This window comes from Bufo bufo, chromosome 1, assembly GCF_905171765.1.
Source record: "Bufo bufo chromosome 1, aBufBuf1.1, whole genome shotgun sequence".
NCBI lineage: Eukaryota > Metazoa > Chordata > Amphibia > Anura > Bufonidae > Bufo > Bufo bufo.
In genome coordinates, this window is record NC_053389.1 from 722762720 (window position 1) to 722783684 (window position 20965).

Genomic DNA, 20965 nt, shown 5'->3' on the forward strand with positions numbered 1-20965 from the left:
GCTCATAGAGGCTCATTTGCATATATTAAAACTTCATTTTTCTCAGAAAAGCTGGCACATATTAACATGGGACCAACACAGATGCCTTTAGCTGCCAAGCAGGTCAGCCAGTTTCATAGGTACAAGTCTGATGACAGATGCTCTTTAAAGTAACACAATGTCAGTTTTGGTGCATATAATATTTTCCTTACTCTTTCCTTACATGGCAAGGATATCCCTACATTGATACATTCTCTTTAATTATTTAAAGGGGGTGTCCCATCAAAAGAACTTAAAAGGAATGTCACCCTCTCCGGCTGCTTTGATTGACAGCACCAGGCTGTGGCAAAGCAACTAGGGAGGGGCTGGCCACAGAAAGTAGTGGAGCTTGGGTTCAACAAGACAAATGGTGATGCCCTTGTTGCACCGAATGCCTAATTTGTATATTTAGAAGTATCCTAACTCGGGAATGGAGCCACGGATCAACTAAAGAAAAACAGTGTTTTAATCAGGTGAACTCTAACTATTTGTCTTTACAAAAAGATGGATCGGGAGGTCATTGGTGACAGATCCCCTTTAAGTACAGCACTTCTATAAAAAGTTGAATGAAGCGGCAGTGCACATGCATGACTGCTGCCCCATTCACTCCAGCACCTTATTCTTTTTATCGATGGGGGTCCCGGTAGTCAGACCCCCTCCCATATCCTGTAGAGGGAGGGGGGGGGGAACAGTTCTTGTGTTGGGACAGCCCCTTTAAGCCTTGCATTTGCTCTGCCGCGGCCAGAGTATGCATAGCAGGACAGACCGTCCCGTAGGTCATGTGCAGGTTTTAGGTCATATTTTCTGACTATAGACTTGTAGTCTCAAATCTCAATAAACAAGCTTAATTGGTGGTAACCCTGAGATAAAAGATTTATTAGCGAGAGGTAATCAGGAAACACTTTATAGTACAAAAAATAAAGAAAACAAAATGTAGCTGCAATTATAATTTTCTCAACGCTCATTGCTGGACCTCCCCGGCAGACTCATTCTGTTGAGGTTCTTCCTTCAGACCTTCTACACTGCTGAGCTAATGCCATAAGCCTTCTGCTGTAGCTCCCTACCTTCCTATGACGCTCTGATAGTAAAGCACTGGAATACTCAGCATTATAGCAGCCATAGGACCAGCCCACCACAGCCGGGATACTTCTTATCTAGATAATTTGTGCAATTTTTGCTCTCTGTTGCAGCCATGGACACATACTACTGCTCAAAGTCAACAAGACAAAGCTGGAGTAGAGCCCAGAATTTGCAAAACCGTAGCAAACTGCTGGACGGGTGCCGTGCCATTCTAAGGCATAAGAGACTGGTCATTTCATTGAGCTGGTTCTGTACTGTAGAGCTGAGCTCACATTGCTATTATGAATGTGCCCTCTTCTCCTGCTGTAGGATAGTATCACTTTTCCTTTCTCCGTGATGGAGTATTATACATGAACCTCTATAGTTCACTATTGTAAACTCCCTCTGAAAGACACACATAGCCATGAACCCCTTCATTCAAGCACGGTGGTGGAGGTGGTGACCGCTGGTTTGGTGGTGAGATGCTGCACATTGACGTGTTGCTTAATTCCTAAATTTACAGTCAACAGGAGGCAGCAGCAACTCTTCAGTCATTGCCAGCACAACACATGGGACACTGGGCCAGTGCTCCTAGTGAGAGGTATCTCAGACTCCACCCTGGTCACGCTTTCTACGGGTGTCTTTGGGGAACACTGGGAGTGAGGGCATTGTGGGGCCTCCATTAGGAGCAGCTGGGTGTTTGGGATGGATGGAGACACAGACATCTCTGCCCCTGCATGGTGACCCCGGCATAAAAGGATCTGGCGAGAGGCGTGGGGGGTCTGTACAATATGATACAGGCAGATAAAAAGCAGAAACATTTTCAAGTGGGGAGCTTGGGCTCCAGGCGGAGAGAAGCTTCATAAAGACCCTCTTCATCCAGCACTCCTGTGGTGTCCAAGAGGAACTGTGTGACCTGCAAAATACCATCACATCATTGAACACCACTTTATATCAACTGAATCCTAGAAAATATTTATAAGGTTTAGAGACATACGGTATATGTTATAGCCATGAAACCTGCACTACGGGATTCACTATATTCTTTTCTTCTTGTCAGATATCTTTCTACTCTAATAGAAATCTTTAGCACACGGCATTCAATAATCTCCTACTCTAAAACTCATTTTAGCCATCATAACCTTTACTTCCGTACCAATTCCAGGAATGTGGTCAAAGATCCTGGGTCACACAACCCCACCACTTATTTCTAACCCCACAATCCCTTTATATGAATTGTATGGTCAGGACTTATTCCTACTAAACCTTGTTATTATGGCCATAGACCTGAGATGTTTATCAGCAGGATGCACCAGTGTAATGCAGCATCCCAGGAATCTGTCACCACCGTACACCCTTTTTTACTGTTAGCATGGTCCTAAAGTTCTGCTACAAATATACCTTTATGTCAGAATCCATGATCTCTAACCCCAAAAAATCATGTTTTAATCGATATGCTAATTAAGTTGAAAAGAGCCCAAGGGGCTGTACTTATCCGTTATAGAGCCTAGCCTCGTCCATCACCAGTGAGCCCGGCTTTTCCCCACTCTTCTTCTTTACTCCTCCTAGCTGCGGCAACAGGGGTGTAGCTATAGGGGGTGCAGAGGTAGCAGTTGCTACCGGGCCCAGGGGCCTGAGGGGGCCAAATGACCATTGTGCTGCATAAGACGACACCGGTATTATAGAAAGGGCATATTGGGAGGGCTCTGTCATAGATTTTGCACTGGGGCCCAGAATCTTCAAGTTTCACCTCTGTGCGGCAAAGTCATCATGCTGCCAGATAAAATCTTGCGCAGGCTGCTGGTGCATGCGCAGTTCAGTTAATAAAGCCGCTGCACGAGATTTTAGCCGGCAGCATGATGACGTCATCATTGCTGAGAGGAGGAAAGAAGAAGAATGGGGAGAAGCCGGGCTCACTGGTGATGGACAAGGCTGGGCTCCATAATGGATAAGTACTGCCCCTTGGGCTCTTTTCAACTTAATTAGCATATCGATTATAACATGATTTTTGGGGGGTAGAGAACATGGATTTTGACATAAAGGTATATTTACACATAGCTAGGTGCGAAAGGACGGCTCTGGATGCGTATAGAGATCCTCTAAAACTTCTCCTTTATTTGAAAATAGTATTCACAGCAATTTTCTAATAAAGGAGAAGTTTTAGAGGATCTCTATACGCATCCAGAGCCGTCCTTTCGCACCTAGCTAATTGCAGCAGGTTCACACCCCCAGGCTTTTGGAACCGGGTTCACATGAATCGACCAAAGAGGTTAGCTGGAACAAGTTTGTGTGCTTACTATATTTACACATGGCTATAGCAGAGCTACAGGGCCATGCACACATAAAAAAAAAAGGGTGTACAGCGGTGACAGATTCCCTTTTAGTGAATAATCCTATTCAGTACAGTAATATCACAGCAGATATCAGTTGCTCAGCTAGCTTAAATAGGCGTTCAGCTAGGCGTTCAGCTTTTGACAATCCCTTTTTCTGTTATAGCAATTAATGAATGATAAGCAGATCACAAGCGTCCTGTAGCCGGGACCTCCAGTAATCTGTGGTAAGCATTAGGCTTGGTTCACATCAGTGTTATAAACTCTGGCACTCTGATCCCGTCACTGTATCAAGCATATATGCTGGCTTTCAGCCGGACAAAAATGTGTGTAGTTTTACAGTGAATGGGGATCCGGCAGTGCACAGTGGTATCCCACTATGCTGAATACTGTGAACTTCGGCAGTCTGGTCCTCTGTCGGAATAGACCACTGGAGTTCACAGCGCAGATAAGAACGCGGCCTTACACAGTTTTCACTGGCTGTCCCTAATCCATGAATGTGCCAGGTCATCCATTCTAGTGTGGTGTTTTTTTGTATTCAGATCCCCTGAATCAATATTTTGTAGGACCACCTTTTGCTGCAAATACAGCTGCAAGTCTTTTGGGGCATGCCTCAACCAGCTTTGCACATCTAAAGGCTTATATTTTTGCCTATTCTTGCAGAATAGCTCAAGCTCAGTCATTTTGGATGGAGGGCTTCTGTGAACAGGAATTTTCAAATCTTGCCACAGATTCTCAATGGGATTTAGGTCTGGACTTTGACTGGGCAATTCTAACACATGAATATGCTTTGATCTAAACTATTCCATTGTAGTTCTGGCTGTACATTTAGGGTTGTTGTCCTGCTGGAAGGTGAACCTCCTCCCCAGTCTCAAGTCTTTTGCAGCCTCTACCAGATTTTCCTTCAAGATTGCCCTGTATTTAGCTCCATCCATCTTCCCATCAACACTGACCAGCTTCACTGTCCCTGCTGAAGAAAAGCATCCCAACAGCATGCTGCTGCCACCACCATGTTTCACGGTGGGGATGGTGTGTTCAGGGTCATGTGAAGTTTTAGTTTTCCAGCACACATAGCGTTTTGCATTTAGGCCAAAAGGTTCAACTTTGGTCTCACCTGATCAGAGCACCTTCTTCCACATTTGCTGTGTCAAACTGCAAACTGAACTTATTGCTTGTTTTCTTCTTGCCACTCTTCCATAAAGGCCAGATTAGTTGTCCTGTGGACAGATTCCCCCACCTGAGCTGTGGATCTCTGCAGCTTCTCCAGAGTGACCATGGGCCTCTTGGCTGCTTCTCCAACTAGTGCTCTCCTTGTCTAGGTTGTCAATTTAGGTGGATGGCTATGTCTTGGTAGGTTTGCAGTTGTGCTATACCCCCTTCCATTTTCAGATGATGGATTGAACAGTGCTCCATTAGATGTTCAGAGCTTGGGATTTTTTTTATTTTTATAACCTAACCCAGCTTTACTATTCTCCACAACTTTATCCTTGACCTGTCTGGTGTGTTCCTTGGCTTTCATGATGTTGTTTGATCACTAATGTTCATTAACAAACCTCTGAGACCTTCACAGAACAGCTGTAGTTAGGGCTCATTCAGACGGCCGTATGCTGTCCGCAAAAATGCGGATCAGTTTTTTTGCGTATTAGATGCTGTCCCATTCATTTCTATGGGGCCCTTTTCTTCCATTGCACAGCTCAACAAAAAAAATGTCCTATACTTGTCAGTGAAAATCAGGACATGGCCCTATTGAAGTCTATGGATCAGCAAAAAAACGGAATGCAATCAGTTTTTTGCGGACATGCTGAACTGTCCGCAAATAAAGGAACCGCATTTTTGCGGACAGCATACGGCCGTCTGAATGAGCCCTTCTACTGAGAATAAATTACACACAGGTGGACTCTATTTACTAATTAGGTGACGTCTGAAGGCAATTGGTCACACTGGATTTTATTCATGGGTATAGGAGTACAGGGGGCTGAATACAAATGCACACCACGCTTTTCAGGTTTTCATTTATAAAAAAATTTGAAAACCATGTATCATTTTCTTTTCATTTCACACATACTTGCCACTTTGTGTTGGTCTATCACAGTGATGGCTAACCTTGGCACTCCAGCTGTGGTGAAACTACGACTCCCAGCATGCTCCATTTATTTCTATAGAGTTCTAAGAGCAGCCAAGCAAGGGGGGCATCTTGGGAGTTGTAGTTTTACCACAGCTGGAGTGCCAAGGTTAGCCATCACTGGTCTATCACATTAAATCCAAATAATATAAATGTAACTTTGTGGCTGTAACATGAAAAAATATGGAAAAGTTTAAAGAGTATTAATACTTTTTCAAGGCACTCTAAATCAATTATATCAAATTGCTTCCAAGGCTATGAGCACAAACTGTAGTACACATTAAAAGCACAGCTTGAGGATAGTGGTTTTACCCCACAGAACAGGGAGTACATATAAAGAGGGTTGAGGCCCTGGAGTGAACTACTACTACTACTACTACCCACTATTGCTCTCTATTCATCACTGTCCAATAATGGGTCTAGGATACTGATATACAGAAGTGGATGGGATGAGTAAAGTGCACATAAAATTGTTGGGACGGGCTTACTTACCTTAGGCTGATGTTCTATCTTGTAGGACGTCTGCTGAAACTGCCTTATCTCTCGAATTATATGTGAAATCTAGAGTCAAATGAAAAAAAAATCTGTATCCTGAATATGCAATAATAAAGCAAACTAATGAAAGGCCAACATGCCTATCAGTAGCCATATATATGAGTACCATGCACAATAGTAGAAATTAGGGATCGACCGATATTGATTTTTTAGGGCCGATACCGATAATTTGTGAACTTTCAGGCCGATAGCCGATAATTTATACCGATATTCTGTGAATTTTAATTTAAAAAAAAAAAAATTCCTACACAAATCTGCTGAAAATTAATATGTTTATTGTTAACGTGTAATTTTTATTTTTCATTTATACTTAATATTTTTGTGGGGTTTTTTTTATTAACTTTTAGCCCCCTTAGGGACTAGAACCCTTGTCCTATTCACCCTGATAGATCTCTATCAGGGTGAATAGGACCTCACACTGTCCCTGCTGCTCTGTGCTTTGTGCACACAGCAGCATGGAACTTATCATGGCAGCCAGGGCTTCAATAGCGTCCTGGCTGCCATGGTAACCGATCGGAGCCCCAGGATTACACTGCTGGGGCTCCGATCGGAGGAGGAGGGGCGAGGGGATCCTGTGGCCACTGCCACCAATGATTAATACTGGGGGGGGGGGGCGCACTGCGCCACCAACGTTTTTAATACTGGGGTGGGGGGCGCACTGCGCCACCAATGATTAATACTGGGGGGCTTGGGGGGGCGCACTGCGCCACCAATGAAGATAAGTCTCCCAATCATTCATATACAGGAGGCGGGAGCTGGCTGCAGAATCACATAGCCGGCTCCCGACCTCTATGAGCGGTAGCTGCGATCCGCGGCACCTAAGGGGTTAACTACTACCGCAGATCGCAGCTACCGCTCAGAGGTCGGGAGCCGGCTATGTGATTCTGCAGCCAGCTCCCGCCTCCTGTATATGAATTAATGAAAGACTTATCTTCATTGGTGGAGCGGTGGCCACAGCCCCTCCCCTTTTGTCCTCTCTCCTCTCATTGGCGGCAGCGGCAGCAGCAGCACAGGGGGAGGGAGACACGGCTTCCTTCTCCCCTGTGCTGCTGAGGGAACACAGAACGCGCTGAGAGCAGCGCGTTCTGTGTTCCCAATACGTTATCGGTATATCGGCAAAATAGATGCCGATACCGATAACTGTTAAAATCCTGAATATCGGCCGATAATATCCGTAAAACCGATCGGTCGATCCCTAGTAGAAATGCAGACAGAAAAAAAAATTCTGTGCATGTACTGTATAACCTCTTCTGGAATAAAATATTTTGTAGTGTTTCAAATAAGAACTTCCTGATTTAGTGAAATAAAGTGAAGAAACATTCCTCTTTCACGTATTGATTCATTCATAAAGAATTATATGTCCTGTCTGTATATTACTCACCATCCTCATCTTTGAAAAATTGACCAGGCCGTCCTCTGTGTAATTGGGTGTTCCTTCCTCTATAAACGCCAAATCAGTCAGGTACATCCCCAGGTATGGCACACATGGAGGGTCACAGCTGGTGACGGAAGAGAAAACCGGTAAAATGGTGACAAGACAGCAGGGTGGTGAATTAACAATTCTAGAAAGCTTAGGTAAAAGCTGGTACAGATGCTAATCTCCATTGGCAATTGGCTGCTCTTGCAGTTAGATATTCTGGAAGCAAGCAGGTAGCAGAGGTCTTGCCATGTGTAAACATCAGGATCTTGCTAAGTGGGATAAACAATACCAATTCCTGGGGGAGACAGGTTCCCTTTAAGGTGTGAACAGGTGTCACCTCCAAAAAACATCCCAAGCTGCCAGCAGTACCTGAGAGTAGCGAGCAGCGTGTTTCCGACAATCGTTTTCTTCCTGAAGGCAGATGAAGCAAAAGCTCAGAAAACGTTGTTTTATCCCCTGCCCGCATGATTTTCTAGTCATGCTTGAAGTCAGGGAGGCAGCAGCCTTCTTGCTTCAAGTCAAGGTAACCGCGCTCCCTTCCCTGCCCCTTCGCTGTGACTGACAGTGCGCTTATGCACGAGAGTTCGGCTGCCTTTGCCGAATAGCCGGCTGTCAGTCACAGGCGAAGGGGTAGGGAAGGGGCCGCTGCCCCCTTGACTTCAAGCATGACTAGAAAATCACGCGGACAGGGGATAAAACAACGTTTTCTGAGCTTTTGCTTCATCTGCCTTCAGGAAGAAAACGATTGTCGGAAACACGCTGCTCGCTACTCTCAGGTACTGCTGGTGGCTTGGGATGGTTTTTGGAGGTGATAGGTTCCCTTTAAGGACCTTGCCATTTTTCACCTTAAGGAACAGGCCGATTTTTGGATACTTGACATGTGTCACTTTATGTGGTAATAACTTCAGAATGCTTTTACTTATCCAAGCCATTCTGAGATTGTTTTCTCGCAACACATTGTAGTTCATGATGATGAAAAATTTTAGTCGATATAATCCACCTTTATTTATAAAAAAATCCCAAATTTACTGAAAATTTTGAAAAATGTGCAATTTTCTAAATTTTTATTTATCTGCTTTTAAGGCAGATAGTGATACATCATAAGAGTTACTACTTTACATTTCCCATATGTCCTCTTTCATGTTTGCATCATTTTGTAAATGTAATTTTATTTTTTAGAATCTTATAAGGCTTAGAATTTTAGAAAATTTCCTAAACCCACTTTTTTAAGGTCACCCACAATTCTAAAGTCACTTTGTGGTGCTTACATAGTGGAAAGCACCCATAAATGACCCCATTGTAGAAACAACACCCTTCAAGTTATTCAAAACTGATTTTACTAACTTTGTTAACCATTTAGGTGTTCCACAAGAATTAAAGGAAAAAAAAAGAGATTACATTTTTAAATGTCACTTTTTGGGCAGATTTTCCATTCTAATTCATTTTTTCCTGTAACACATCAAGGGTTAACAGCCAAATAAAACTCAATATTTTTTACCCCGATTCTGCAGTTTACAGAAACAACCCACATGTGGTCGTAAACTGCTGTATGGGCACACGGCAGGGTGCAGAAGGAAAGGAGCGCCATATGGACTTTGTAGGGCAGATTTCACTGGGATAATTTAAAAGGGAGTCTATCACCACAGTATGCCATTATACACTGCTTACATGGTACTGTAGCATAACTATAGATGAATGAAATGTTATCTGTCTCCTTTTGTTTTGATGTTCACCAAAGGAAAAAACACAGGTTTTATTCATATGTAAATGAGGGCCGCAAGTGCCCAGGGGTGGCGTTCGGGCTCTAAGTGCCCAGGCCGCTGATCCTTCTTCTCACATAACCCCTCCCCAGCCAGTTGTCTGAGAGTGATCGATTTTTTATTTTTTTACCGACTTTCTTAGGTAGGGTATCATTTTTTTGCGAGATGAGGTGACGGTTTGATTGGTACTATTTTGGGGGGCATACGCCTTTTTGATCGCTTGCTGTTGCAATTTTTGTGATGGAAGGTGACAAAAATGGCTTTTTTTTTTTCACAGTTTTTATTTTTTTACGGTGTTCATCTGAGGGGTTAGGTCATGTGATATTTTTATAGAGCTGGTTGTTACGGACGTGGCGATACCTAATATGTATATTTTTTTTAATGTATTTTACTTTAGCACAATAATAGCAGTTTTGAAACAAAAAAATTATGTTTTAGTGTCTCCATGTTCTAAGAGCTATAGTTTTTCTATTTTTGGGGGGGGGGGGGGATTGTCTTAGGTAGGGGCTAATTTTTTGCAGGATGAGGTGACAGTTTTATTGATACCATTTTGTGGGACATACGCCTTTTTGATCGCTTGGTGTTGCACTTTTTGTGATGTAAGGTGACAAAAATGTCTTTTTTTACACCATTTTAAAGAAAAAAAAAGTATGGTGTTTATCGGATCATGTGATATATTTATAGAGCCGGTCATTACGGACGCGGCGATACCTAATATGTGTGGGGGTTTTTTCTTTGTTTTTTATTATGAAAAAAGGGGAAAGGGGCGTTTTTTTCTTTTTTTACTTTAGTAACTTTTAATTTTATTAAAAACTTTTTTTTCTTTACTTTATTGCTGATGTTCACTTTCGTGGGTCTGATCCCCTCTGCAATGCATTACAATACATCTGTATTGTAACGCATTGCCTGTTCGTGTATTACACTGAGTCATACACTAACAGGTTGCCTAGAAGACCCAGCCTGAGGCTGGATCTCCTCGGCACCCGTAGAAGGCAGGTCCCGATGCCGTGCAAGGCATTGGGCAGCCTCTGCACGGCATCGGGCTGCCTTCTGACACATCAGTGTGTTGACTCGATGCGCTCCCTCACCCGACACAAACCCCTTCTATGTCGCGGTCAGCGCGGACCATGGCATAGAAGAGGTTAATCCGCCAGCTCGGCTACCAGGGACTGCTGGGCCCCTGCAGTGATCGCGCGCGGGAACGCAGGGGCTTCCATGACGTAATAGTACGTCATGTGTCGTTAAGGGGTTAAAGCTAATTTAAAGGAATGTTCCAGTTTCAGCAAATGTTGTTCTTTATGTAATGAAAAGTTATACAATTTTGCAATATTCTTTCTGCCTCAGTTTCCCATGTGTTTCAACACCTCTGATTGCTGACATTCACTAGGAACCTTCTTTTTTTATGTCTGGAGGACAAAATTGGGGAAATTAATCATGAGAGTAATATTTGAAGTCAGTTTTCCTTGAGTCCGCGTTGGCCTACTTTGCACCAAAGTTATCAAATGGAAAATGCTGCTTAATTTGGAGCATCTTTAACTCTAACACTTGTCTAGAATTGCTACTCCAGTTTTCTACACCACCTCTTTACTTTAGGACTTGTTTTGTGACACTTTTAAAAAGTCCCAGTGATAAATCTGGACTGAAACCAATTAACGTATCTAACCACAACCACTTCCCTGTCTACTTTTTAAAACTGCAGTGAGTGGTGTAAAAATGAAAAAAAAAAAAAATGTATTCCCCCCCCCCCCCGCAAATGCCCTATGGTGCAACTTTTTGAAGACTGCATTCTGGAGTGTAGTGCATAATAAATTCATGTGAGAAGCCTAGAGGTAGGTGCAGGAGTGAGTACAGTTACTCTACAGCTTGTCTTGTAAAAAATTAAGGTTTCTATTGAATGCCAGCAAGCAGGGATCTTAGAAACTGTGAGGAATTGATACCAAAATTATATTGGAAAATTGTATCACTATTCATTATACAAATAATAGTTGCTGAAACAATAATAACCCTTTAAATAGGAAATACTAGCATTAAGCTGCATAATAAAAGTTACTCCATGAAGGGTCTCTTCTATTGCACATGTGCTCTATTTAGAAGCTATTAAATAAATCCCGCTGTTTTTAAGCCAGTTACTTTTCAGGTGAGCATACAACTACCTAAGGCCGCATGCACACAACCGTAGTTTCAGTCCGAATTTTTGCTGATCCATTCACTTCAATGGGGCCGCAAAAGATGCAGACAGTACACCGTGTGCCGTCTGCATCCATATGTCCGTTCCGTGGCACCCGCAAAAAAATAGAAAATGTCCTATAACAGGGTGCAGGACATACCGATCAGGAAAATGCACATGGCTGGTATCTGTGTTTTGCGGATCCGCAATTTGCAGACTGCAAAAACAGCTATGACCGTGTGCATGAGCCCTAAAAGAAAGAGAAAAAAAAAATCTTACTTCTTCAAGGCCTCTCTCAGATTCTTAAATCGCCCTTCTGAAGAAACCAACTTCTGAAGCCGGTCAATTAAGGTCTTTGTCTATCAATAACAAATACTAAAGGTTAGAATAGATATAATTAGATTATTCATGATAAAATCGGCACAAATGCATCTTACAAGGTAAATATGTTACAGTACAATTTGCATATCTAATCTGGCATTGTGAAAAATAGCTTGCATGCTGATTGCCTGATGATACAGCCTTGGCTATAGGGAGGTTGGTAGGTCATCAATGAGAGCAAAGCCAAGTGGAGCTCAAACTAGTTAGGCCTGTATTACACCAAAAGATTATCCGACTACTATCTGTCCAATCAGACCAATAGTTGGTGTGCATAACAAAAGATCTGTGTGTGTAATGGGCCATCTGACCAATGATTGGTTAGAAAATCTGTCAGATAATCCGTTGGTGTAACACAGGCCTTAGGTTCTCTTTTTTTAAACCAGGTAATTCAGTCTACCACTATATCCCTGTAACTATAAATCCTGGTAAAAGTGGCTTAATGGCACACCCGCTGGCATCCACTAGCCCCCAGTGATGATTCTGTCCCATGATGTACTGTGCAGTGAAATTTAAAGGGGTTGTCTGGGAATTTGGTCTAATTAGGGCATGATGTTAACCTGTGGAGGGAAGCTCTTTTACATAGGACACCCTCCCTCGCTCCCCTGATGCCGCCGTCTCCGCTGCTTCTTTTCCTGTTCTCCTGCACTGACTATATGCAACCGAACAGGAAAAGAAGCGAGCACAACTGGCCGGGAACCGGGTGGAAGGGCCTGCAGCAGTGACAGCGGCATCGGGTGAACGAGGGTGAGTCCTATGAAAAAGAGCTTCCCTCCACAGGTTAGCCCCATGCCCTAATTAGACCAAATGCCCAGAGAACCCCGTTAAGCAGCTGGGAGTACTGGATCTGAAGAGAACAATGTGAAGACAAAGCAGAGAGGAGCTGGGGAGTAATTTTTGTATTTCAATACCCTGTCCATGCTGCATTGTCTTCCACTGAGGCTCAATGCTAAACATTTTAAAAATTCTGACACCTTGCTGGACCCAGTTTTGCCAGATAATACGAATTTCACTGTATTACCTGTTTAGACACTTTAAACCAGGTCTTCTTGAGCCGGAATATAGCGCTGCGATTCAGTGATGATGTAATCTCCAGAACAGCATTGTAATTGTGCAGACACCGACAAATATCAGCCACTGCCACCCACTTCTCAATGGTACATCCTCGCACGGCTGGCTCTTCACTCCGAAGGATCTCCGTGGCAATCAGATTACTCATCTAACACATCCCATAAACATGGTTACTGTAGTTTTAAGACCTGGTGTTTCTGATGCATGATGTTATTAGGCACTTAATTACAGTTAATACTAATACAATTGCATAATATAGTAATCATTAAATTCTACAAGGCTAAGGGAATGTGTCATCTGAAAATGACCTATTGCTTAAATCACATTTTTATATTAAACATTTATTTTTGGTCTATATTTAAAAAAAATGTATACACCGTATTTTTTGCTATATAAGATGCACCTGATGATAAGACACACCTAGGTTTTAGAGGAGTAAAAAAAATATGAAAAATATTTTTCATCAGACCCCCAAACTAGACCCTCAATCTTCAACAGACTTCAGAACAGACCCTCATATCAGACTTCAGATCAGACCCACACATCAAACCTCAGATCAGACCCCCACATCAAACCTCAGATCAGACCCACACATCAAACTTTAGATCAGACCCCCACATCAAACCTCAGATCGGACCCCCACATCAAACCTCAGAACGGACCCCCACATCAAACCTCAGATCGGACCCCCACATCAAACCTCAGATCGGATCCCCACATTAAACCTCAGATCTGACCCCCACCTCAGATCCGACCCTCATATTAGATCAGCCCCCTATCAGAGCTCATATCAGACCCCCATGTCATACCACAGATCAGATGCCCATCATAAATAAAATAAATACATTCGCTTACCTCTCCTTCTCCGCCGCTACTATGCAGGTCCAGCGGTCTCTGTAGTTACGTTCCCTGATCTTCTTTGGGCCCGCGCTGCACTGTGACCTGACTGCATACAGTGTCAGGTCATATTGCACGCACTACATCCTAATACTGTACGCAGTCAGGACAGTGCAACGTGGCAACCGGAAAAGATCAGGCAGGGAGAGGTGAGTACTGGCAGCGCTAGCTGCGCTTCACTCCCCGCTCCCTGCAATTCCTGCATACTAATGACCACTTCCATAGTGTTAGCTCTCACTAGTATTCATTTCCCCCCAACTTTTTTTGGAGGGGGGGGGGGGGGGGGGGGGGAGAATGTGTCTTATAAAGTGAAAATACCATAATCCTGTAATTTTCAGATCGATGGTGACTTGGAACAATAAAAAAAAAACTCAGCAAAAATTAGAAAAAATATATTTAGCATAAAGATGATATGAAAACAATAGGTCATTGTCTGATGACACATTCCCTTTAAAGTTGAAGCATTACCTCGCACACAATTTCACTGGCTCCCTATGGGGAAAAGCTTTTGCACAACAAAAAATTGCAATACAGGATTTTCCACAACTTACCATAGAGCTCTAACCCTTATGACATTATTGGCAGTTGAGAAGAGATCATAGAAGGTTACATTACTTGTTATATACTATATACTGACATTATAACAGACCCGCCAATTATCAGTACTGGGCAGACACTATAACTGGTATTTATCCATCTGACGTCTATGGTATAAAACAGATGGCCAGCAATCCACCATTAAATCCACAGACACATTGTAGCTCACCACTGACTTACATGGTTGAAGTGTTTGCTTGTGCCCATGATATAGGGCGTCCTCTCATTCTTGTCGGCTTTCATCCAGCCCTGGCCAAAAAACTCTCTGTAGGAAACACAACAGCAACATGATTAAAGGGGTTTCCCAGAATTTTTATGTTGACAGCCTATATTTTATGTTACTGAGAGTTACATTACTTTATATAATGTATATTGTTTTAGGACTTTCTATATATATATATATATATATATATATATATATATATATATATATATATATTTATATATCATAAGAATCAATAATTCATCCCCCACATCATCTTTTATCCAGAATTACTGTACATGTTCCCATTGGTGTATGCCGACATGCCATTTATTAGCATCTTCAATGAATCTATTTATATACCCATATATATTTATTAGGAATGATCATTACCAGCATTTCTGTATTTTAGCCAACATTAAGATAATTTTTTTGCCTTCCACCTCCTTCCTTTAATGTTAGTACATCTCTGGTTACAGCGGTCCGTGCCCCGGCATATCGAGGAGGGTTCACTGCTCGCTATACCTTTATTCTTATTTTCCCTACTTGCCCCTATATTTCAGCATGGCGGGTTATCTGCCTATTGCTAAAACAGTCACCTAACACAGCCAATCCCACTCCATACTTTCCAGATGACTTATTTGAAACACAAGAATACTCTGCCTGTTTATAATTATATAATTTATAATACTGTTTATTATTACTTAGCATCTTTGTTGCGATCCACTGCTACTAAGTTAATACATCTATCACATGCACAATTAAAATCTTGGCACGTGAGGCATCTTCGTTGACCGGGCAACCAGCCCTGAGCGTCCATGTCCGCTCACAGGCCTTACATTAACATGAGGGGAATATTATCAAAGATTACATGGAAATGTTATAATACAGAGAAGCACCTGCCTCTCCACAGTAAGATACACAAATACAGGTTGATTGCTGCCATTACAATGACTGATGGTGGCTTGAGTATATGGAGTAAGCTATACTATGTGATGGTATTTTATAAGTTGGTTTGACTTACTCATATGGAATCTTCTTGAAGATCAGATGATCTAGTAACGTTAGTTGTTCTGCAGTCTCCAGAGCAGAGAGGGAATCGAATGGGTCCACAGGAGTGCTCAACACCTACAAAGTATAAGCACCTAGAGACATCAGAGACAGAACTTCATATCTGTAATCAATCTCATTAGAAGTTGTTTTCTATACACCGAGATTTACACAAAGATTACACCATAACATATAGGCCAGTGATGGCGAACCTGTTAGAGACCGGGTGCCCAAACTGCAGCCCAAAACCCACTTATTTATCGCAAAGTGTCAACACGGCAATGTAACCGGAATACTCCAGTCCAGTATAGTATATTTTCCATGTACTTTATCATTTAAGTATAATGACCTGCCTACATTCAGTGTGCTGTCCGTGCTGTTCATAGTGTGCCCAGCGCTGATGAATAGCTGGTAAAGTCCAGAGTATATTGGTACACCATAGACTTTTTCCAGGGTGAGGGTGCCCACAGAGAGAGCTCTAAGTGCCGCCTCTGGCACCCGTGCCATAGGTTCGCCATCACCGATATAGGCTCTTGTAGACTTATCCACTGGCTGACATGTTTCAAAGTCACAATCAACAATAAACTATCAATCTTCTTACATGATACTGAAAATCTGCTTTGAGAGTATGAGGACCTGTGAACCTACTATTTGTAGTCCTAAAGGAGTTTTCTGGGATTACTATGATTTTATAAGCTTACCTCATGTACATCTTCGGCTACGCTTCCGTTGCTGATAATACAACCATCTGCATCCGTTATGAATGGTTCTGGTTGTATTATCTTTAACATTGCCGAAACGGATCCGTCATTAACTCCATTGAAAGTCAATGGGGGACGGATCTGTTTTCTATTGTGTCGTGTCAGAGAAAACTGATCCGTCCCCATTGACTTGCATTGGGGGTCATCAGAAATCAGTCTTGCTCCGCATCCCAGGACGGAAAGCAAACTACAACATGTTGCGGTTTGCGCTCCGGTATGGGAATGCTACTAAACGGAACGGAATGCATTTTGGAGCATTCCGTTCTGTTTAGTTCAATTTTGTCCCCATTGACAATGATGGATCTCAATACCGGAAAACTAAAACGCTAGTATGAAAGTAGCCTTCCACATGTTTTTTTTTTTTTAAGTTAGACTCTTGTTTCTTTCCATCCTTTGCGTAGCACTGTCTGTTGCTGTATCCAACCAAACCCATGATGCACTTCTCCTTTCTCTGCCACCCAGCTACAGAACCGCCCCTAACAACACCCAGCTAGTTTATAGCTCCTCCCACCAGCTAGTTACATAGACACTCCCCTATCACCCAGCTAGTTAATAGCTCCTCCCACCAGCTAGTTACATAGACACTCCCCTATCACCCAGCTAGTTAATAGCTCCTCCCACCAGCTAGTTACATAGACACTCCCCTATCACCCAGCTAGTTAATAGCTCCTCCCACCAGCTAGTTACATAGACACTCCCCTATCACCCAGCTAGTTAATAGCTCCTCCCACCAGCTAGTTACATAGACACTCCCCTATCACTGCACCTGTTGCTGCTTTGACACGCCAATAGACATATTATCACAGGAAATAAAAAAAAGAGCTGCATGGACAAGGACCGATCCCTGCTGCTGTAGGCCGCTGCCCCGCTTTTCTGGCTGAGGAGGGTCACTGCTGCAGACTCGGGCAATCACCGGCTGAGGAGGGTCACTGCTGCAGACTAGGGCAATCACCGGCTGAGGAGGGTCACTGCTGCAGACTCGGTCAATCACCGGCTGAGGAGGGTCACTGCTGCAGACTCGGTCAATCACCGGCTGAGGGGGGTCACTGCTGCAGACTCAGGCAATCATCGGCTGAGGAGGGTCACTGCTGCAGACTCAGGCAATCACCGGCTGAGGAGGGTCACTGCTGCAGACTCAGGCAATCACCGGCTGAGGAGGGTCACTGCTGCAGACTCAGGCAATCACCGGCTGAGGAGGGTCACTGCTGCAGACTCAGGCAATCACCGGCTGAGGAGGGTCACTGCTGCAGACTCAGGCAATCACCGGCTGAGGAGGGTCACTGCTGCAGACTCAGGCAATCACCGGCTGAGGAGGGTCATTGCTGCAGACTCAGGCAATCATCGGCTGAGGAGGGTCACTGCTGCAGACTCAGGCAATCACCGGCTGAGGAGGGTCACTGCTGCAGACTCAGGCAATCACCGGCTGAGGAGGGTCACTGCTGCAGACTCAGGCAATCACCGGCTGAGGAGGGTCACTGCTGCAGACTCAGGCAATCACTTGCAGAGGTGGGTCACTGCTGCAGACTCGGGCAATCACTGGCTGAGGCGGGTCTTTTGTCTGCCACAATCTGCCACAACAGAAAACTGATCCGTCCCCTATTGACTTTCAATGGAGTTCATGACAGATCTTCCCTTTCTATGTTAAAGATAATACAACCGGATCCGTTCATAACAGATGCAGGGGGTTGTATTATCAGTAACGGAAGCGTTTTTGCTGAACCCTGCCGGATCTAGCAAAAATGCTGGTGTGAAAGTAGCCTTAGATATGTTTTTCTAACCTTAAACAGCTGCTTCACGTATGACCTATTACATATCTATAATGTAACAATGTGAATCCTTCCTCATTCATCAGCTCTCTTTTACTGACTGCTGAAGTCTCTTCTGTCCGTATAAGTAAAGGTCTGCAGTATCACAGTACATAGTGGTGTTATGGTGCAGTCATTATAGGAACTATTCACGGGCTGTGGTAGAACAGCAGCTTCGAGTGATCATTTCCTACAAATATTCCAGTGGCACAAATTGCACCTGTTTATTTTTGGAAGTAATTCAGTGAATGATACTTTTTTTTCTTGCTGGATTTAGCAAAAAGTGACTCAACTGCAACATGTTAAGGCCTCTGTCACACGACCGTATGGATTTTTCTGTGTTTTGCGGTCCGTTTTAAACGGATCAGTTGTTCCGTTTTTTGTTTCTGTTGGGTTTCCGTTCCGTTTTTGCGTATGGCATATACAATATACAGTAATTACATAGAAAAAATTAGGCTGGGCATCAAATTTTCAATAGATGGTTCCGCAAAAACGGAACGGATACGGAAGACATACGGATGCATTTCTGTATGTGTTCCGTTTTTTTTGCGGACCTATTGACTTGAATGGAGCCACGGAACGTGATTTGCGGGCAATAATAGGACATGTTCTATCTTTCAATGGAACGGAAAAACTAAAATACGGAAACGGAATGCATACGGAGTACATTCAGTTTTTTTGGTGGAACCATTGAAATGAATGGTTACATATATGGACCGTATATGGAACACAAAAAACGGTCGTGTGAAAGAGGCCTAAGGCTCCATTCACACATCCGCAATTCCGTTCCGCATTTTGCGGAACGGAATTGCAGACCCATTCATTTCTATGCGGCCCCGATCCGGAAATGCGGACTGGCACTTTCAGGTCCGCATTTCCGTTCCTGAAAAAAATAGAACATGCCGGTGTCCGTGTTTTGCGGATCTGTGGATCCGCAAAACACACACGGATGTGTGAATGGACCCTAAAAGGGTTGTTGAGGGTTAGAACTCTTGTCCATGGGATATGTCTGGTATTGCAGCTTGGCACCACTGGAGTCAGTGGGGCAGACGTGCAATACTGCACACAACCTCCGGACAGGGGTGGTTCTGCTTTTCTAATCCTGGACAACCCCTTTAATAAGGCCTAACTATAATAAAGCAAAAAAATCAAGTGTTATATGTGGGTGACTGCTGGGTGGGGCTGAAGAAGACCCAGTGGTCATGGTCCACATTAGTACCAATGACAAAGTCAGTAGGAAGATCCCTAAAAATGATTTTAGAGAACTTTGCGAGAGGCTCAAGTCCAAGACCTCCAAGGTAGTGTTTTCAGAAATACTACCAGTGCCACAGGCATCACTAGAAAGACTGCGGGAGTTTAGGGGGTTAAATAACTGAATTAGAAACGGCAGGAAGGAAGGGTTTGGGTTCATAGAGAACTGGGCCGACTTCTCAGCTACAGGCTCTACATGGACAGGCGGCACCTTAATGGGGAGGGCGCTGCTCTGCTGGGGGAAGGAATGATTAGGTGGAGGAGCTTTTAAACTAGGATCTGTGAGGAGGGAGGGTAATAATACAAAAATGGGGGTAGATAGAGCAGAGTTGGATACAGGAGTGGGCTGAGGAAAGTACTTACTCAGAAGCATCCCCAGGATCATGGACAGAGAAGTAATGACCTGTATGTTTGTGAATGTTTATAAGAGCCTCCCTAGCTGGCCTGCCATTGGCTGCTCTGCCCCGTCCCCAGATATTTTCATCCGCGCAACAGGCAGATGCAGTGCGGCCGTGCAGGGAGCAGGTAAGTATAATTCAGGATTTGGGGGGTTAATTTTAGATATTGGATAACCCCTTTAATACAAGTATAAATTAATATGCTATGGCAAATTCTCATCATATATCACATTTTGAAGGCAGAAATGATAGAGCATGGCATCTGTAAGGCTTTGCAAGTAACACCAGACACACACGAGCGAGTTCAACGCAAGGAACTTGCAGCGTGTCTGTGCGAGGTCCCGTTCTGAACGCCACTCCTCTGACAGGATCATCCGCATTATACTGATTTATAATGCTGTGTGACCCTTAGGCCCCTTGCAGACGAGCGTGAGCGGAATAGGTCCGGATGCGTACAGTGAAAAAGGCGCGATTTGGCAAGCAAGTTCATTCAGTTTTGTCTGCGATCGCGTTAAATTTTTCAGTTTTTATTGTGCGGGTGCAGTGCGATTTGATGCGTTTTACAAGTGCGCGATAAAAAAACTGAATGTTTACAAACAACATCTCTTAGCAACCATCAGTGAAAAACGCATTGCACTTGCTTGTGGATGCAATTTTCACGCAGCCCCATTCACTTCTATGGGGCCAGTGTTGCGTGAAAATTGCAGGATATAGAACACGCTGCGATTTTCACACAACGCACAAGTGATGCGTGAAAACCAGCGCTCCTGTACACAAACCCATTGAAATGAATGGGTCCGGATTCCGTGCGGGCGCAATGCGTTCGCATCACACATTGTACCCGAGCAGAATACTCGCTCGTGTGAAAGGGGCCTTAGAGTCCTGAAATCTACTGAGTTCCACTGACATAATGTTGTCAATGTAATGCCATAGATTCCAGGACTCTTGGGGTCACACAGTACTGTAAATCAGTATAATGCAGTGTGATCCTGTCAGAGGAGGGGAGGTCAGAACAGGACCTCACACTGACACACGCAGCATTTAACTCGTCTATGTATGTCTGGTCTTATTGGTCAAGAAGCAGATCTGGCATCACTGTTAAAGATCCGTTATTAAAAGAAGCA

The 20965-nt window shown here is 43.6% G+C and overlaps 1 protein-coding gene across 1 annotated transcript in view; it reads right to left on the reverse strand.

Moving 5' to 3' along the window:
- Positions 1-884: 884 nt before the first annotated feature.
- The window catches only part of RASGRF1 (Ras protein specific guanine nucleotide releasing factor 1), a 96249-nt gene continuing 76168 nt past the window's right edge, over positions 885-20965 (reverse strand). The window contains exons 21-27 of the mRNA XM_040414372.1: positions 15601-15704; positions 14555-14639; positions 12831-13028; positions 11711-11790; positions 7466-7583; positions 6022-6090; positions 885-1993 (exon numbers count right to left, since the gene is read on the reverse strand). Coding sequence (XP_040270306.1) covers positions 1901-1993; positions 6022-6090; positions 7466-7583; positions 11711-11790; positions 12831-13028; positions 14555-14639; positions 15601-15704 — 747 coding nt within the window. The 3' untranslated portion in view covers positions 885-1900. The remainder of the gene's footprint in view (positions 1994-6021; positions 6091-7465; positions 7584-11710; positions 11791-12830; positions 13029-14554; positions 14640-15600; positions 15705-20965) is intronic.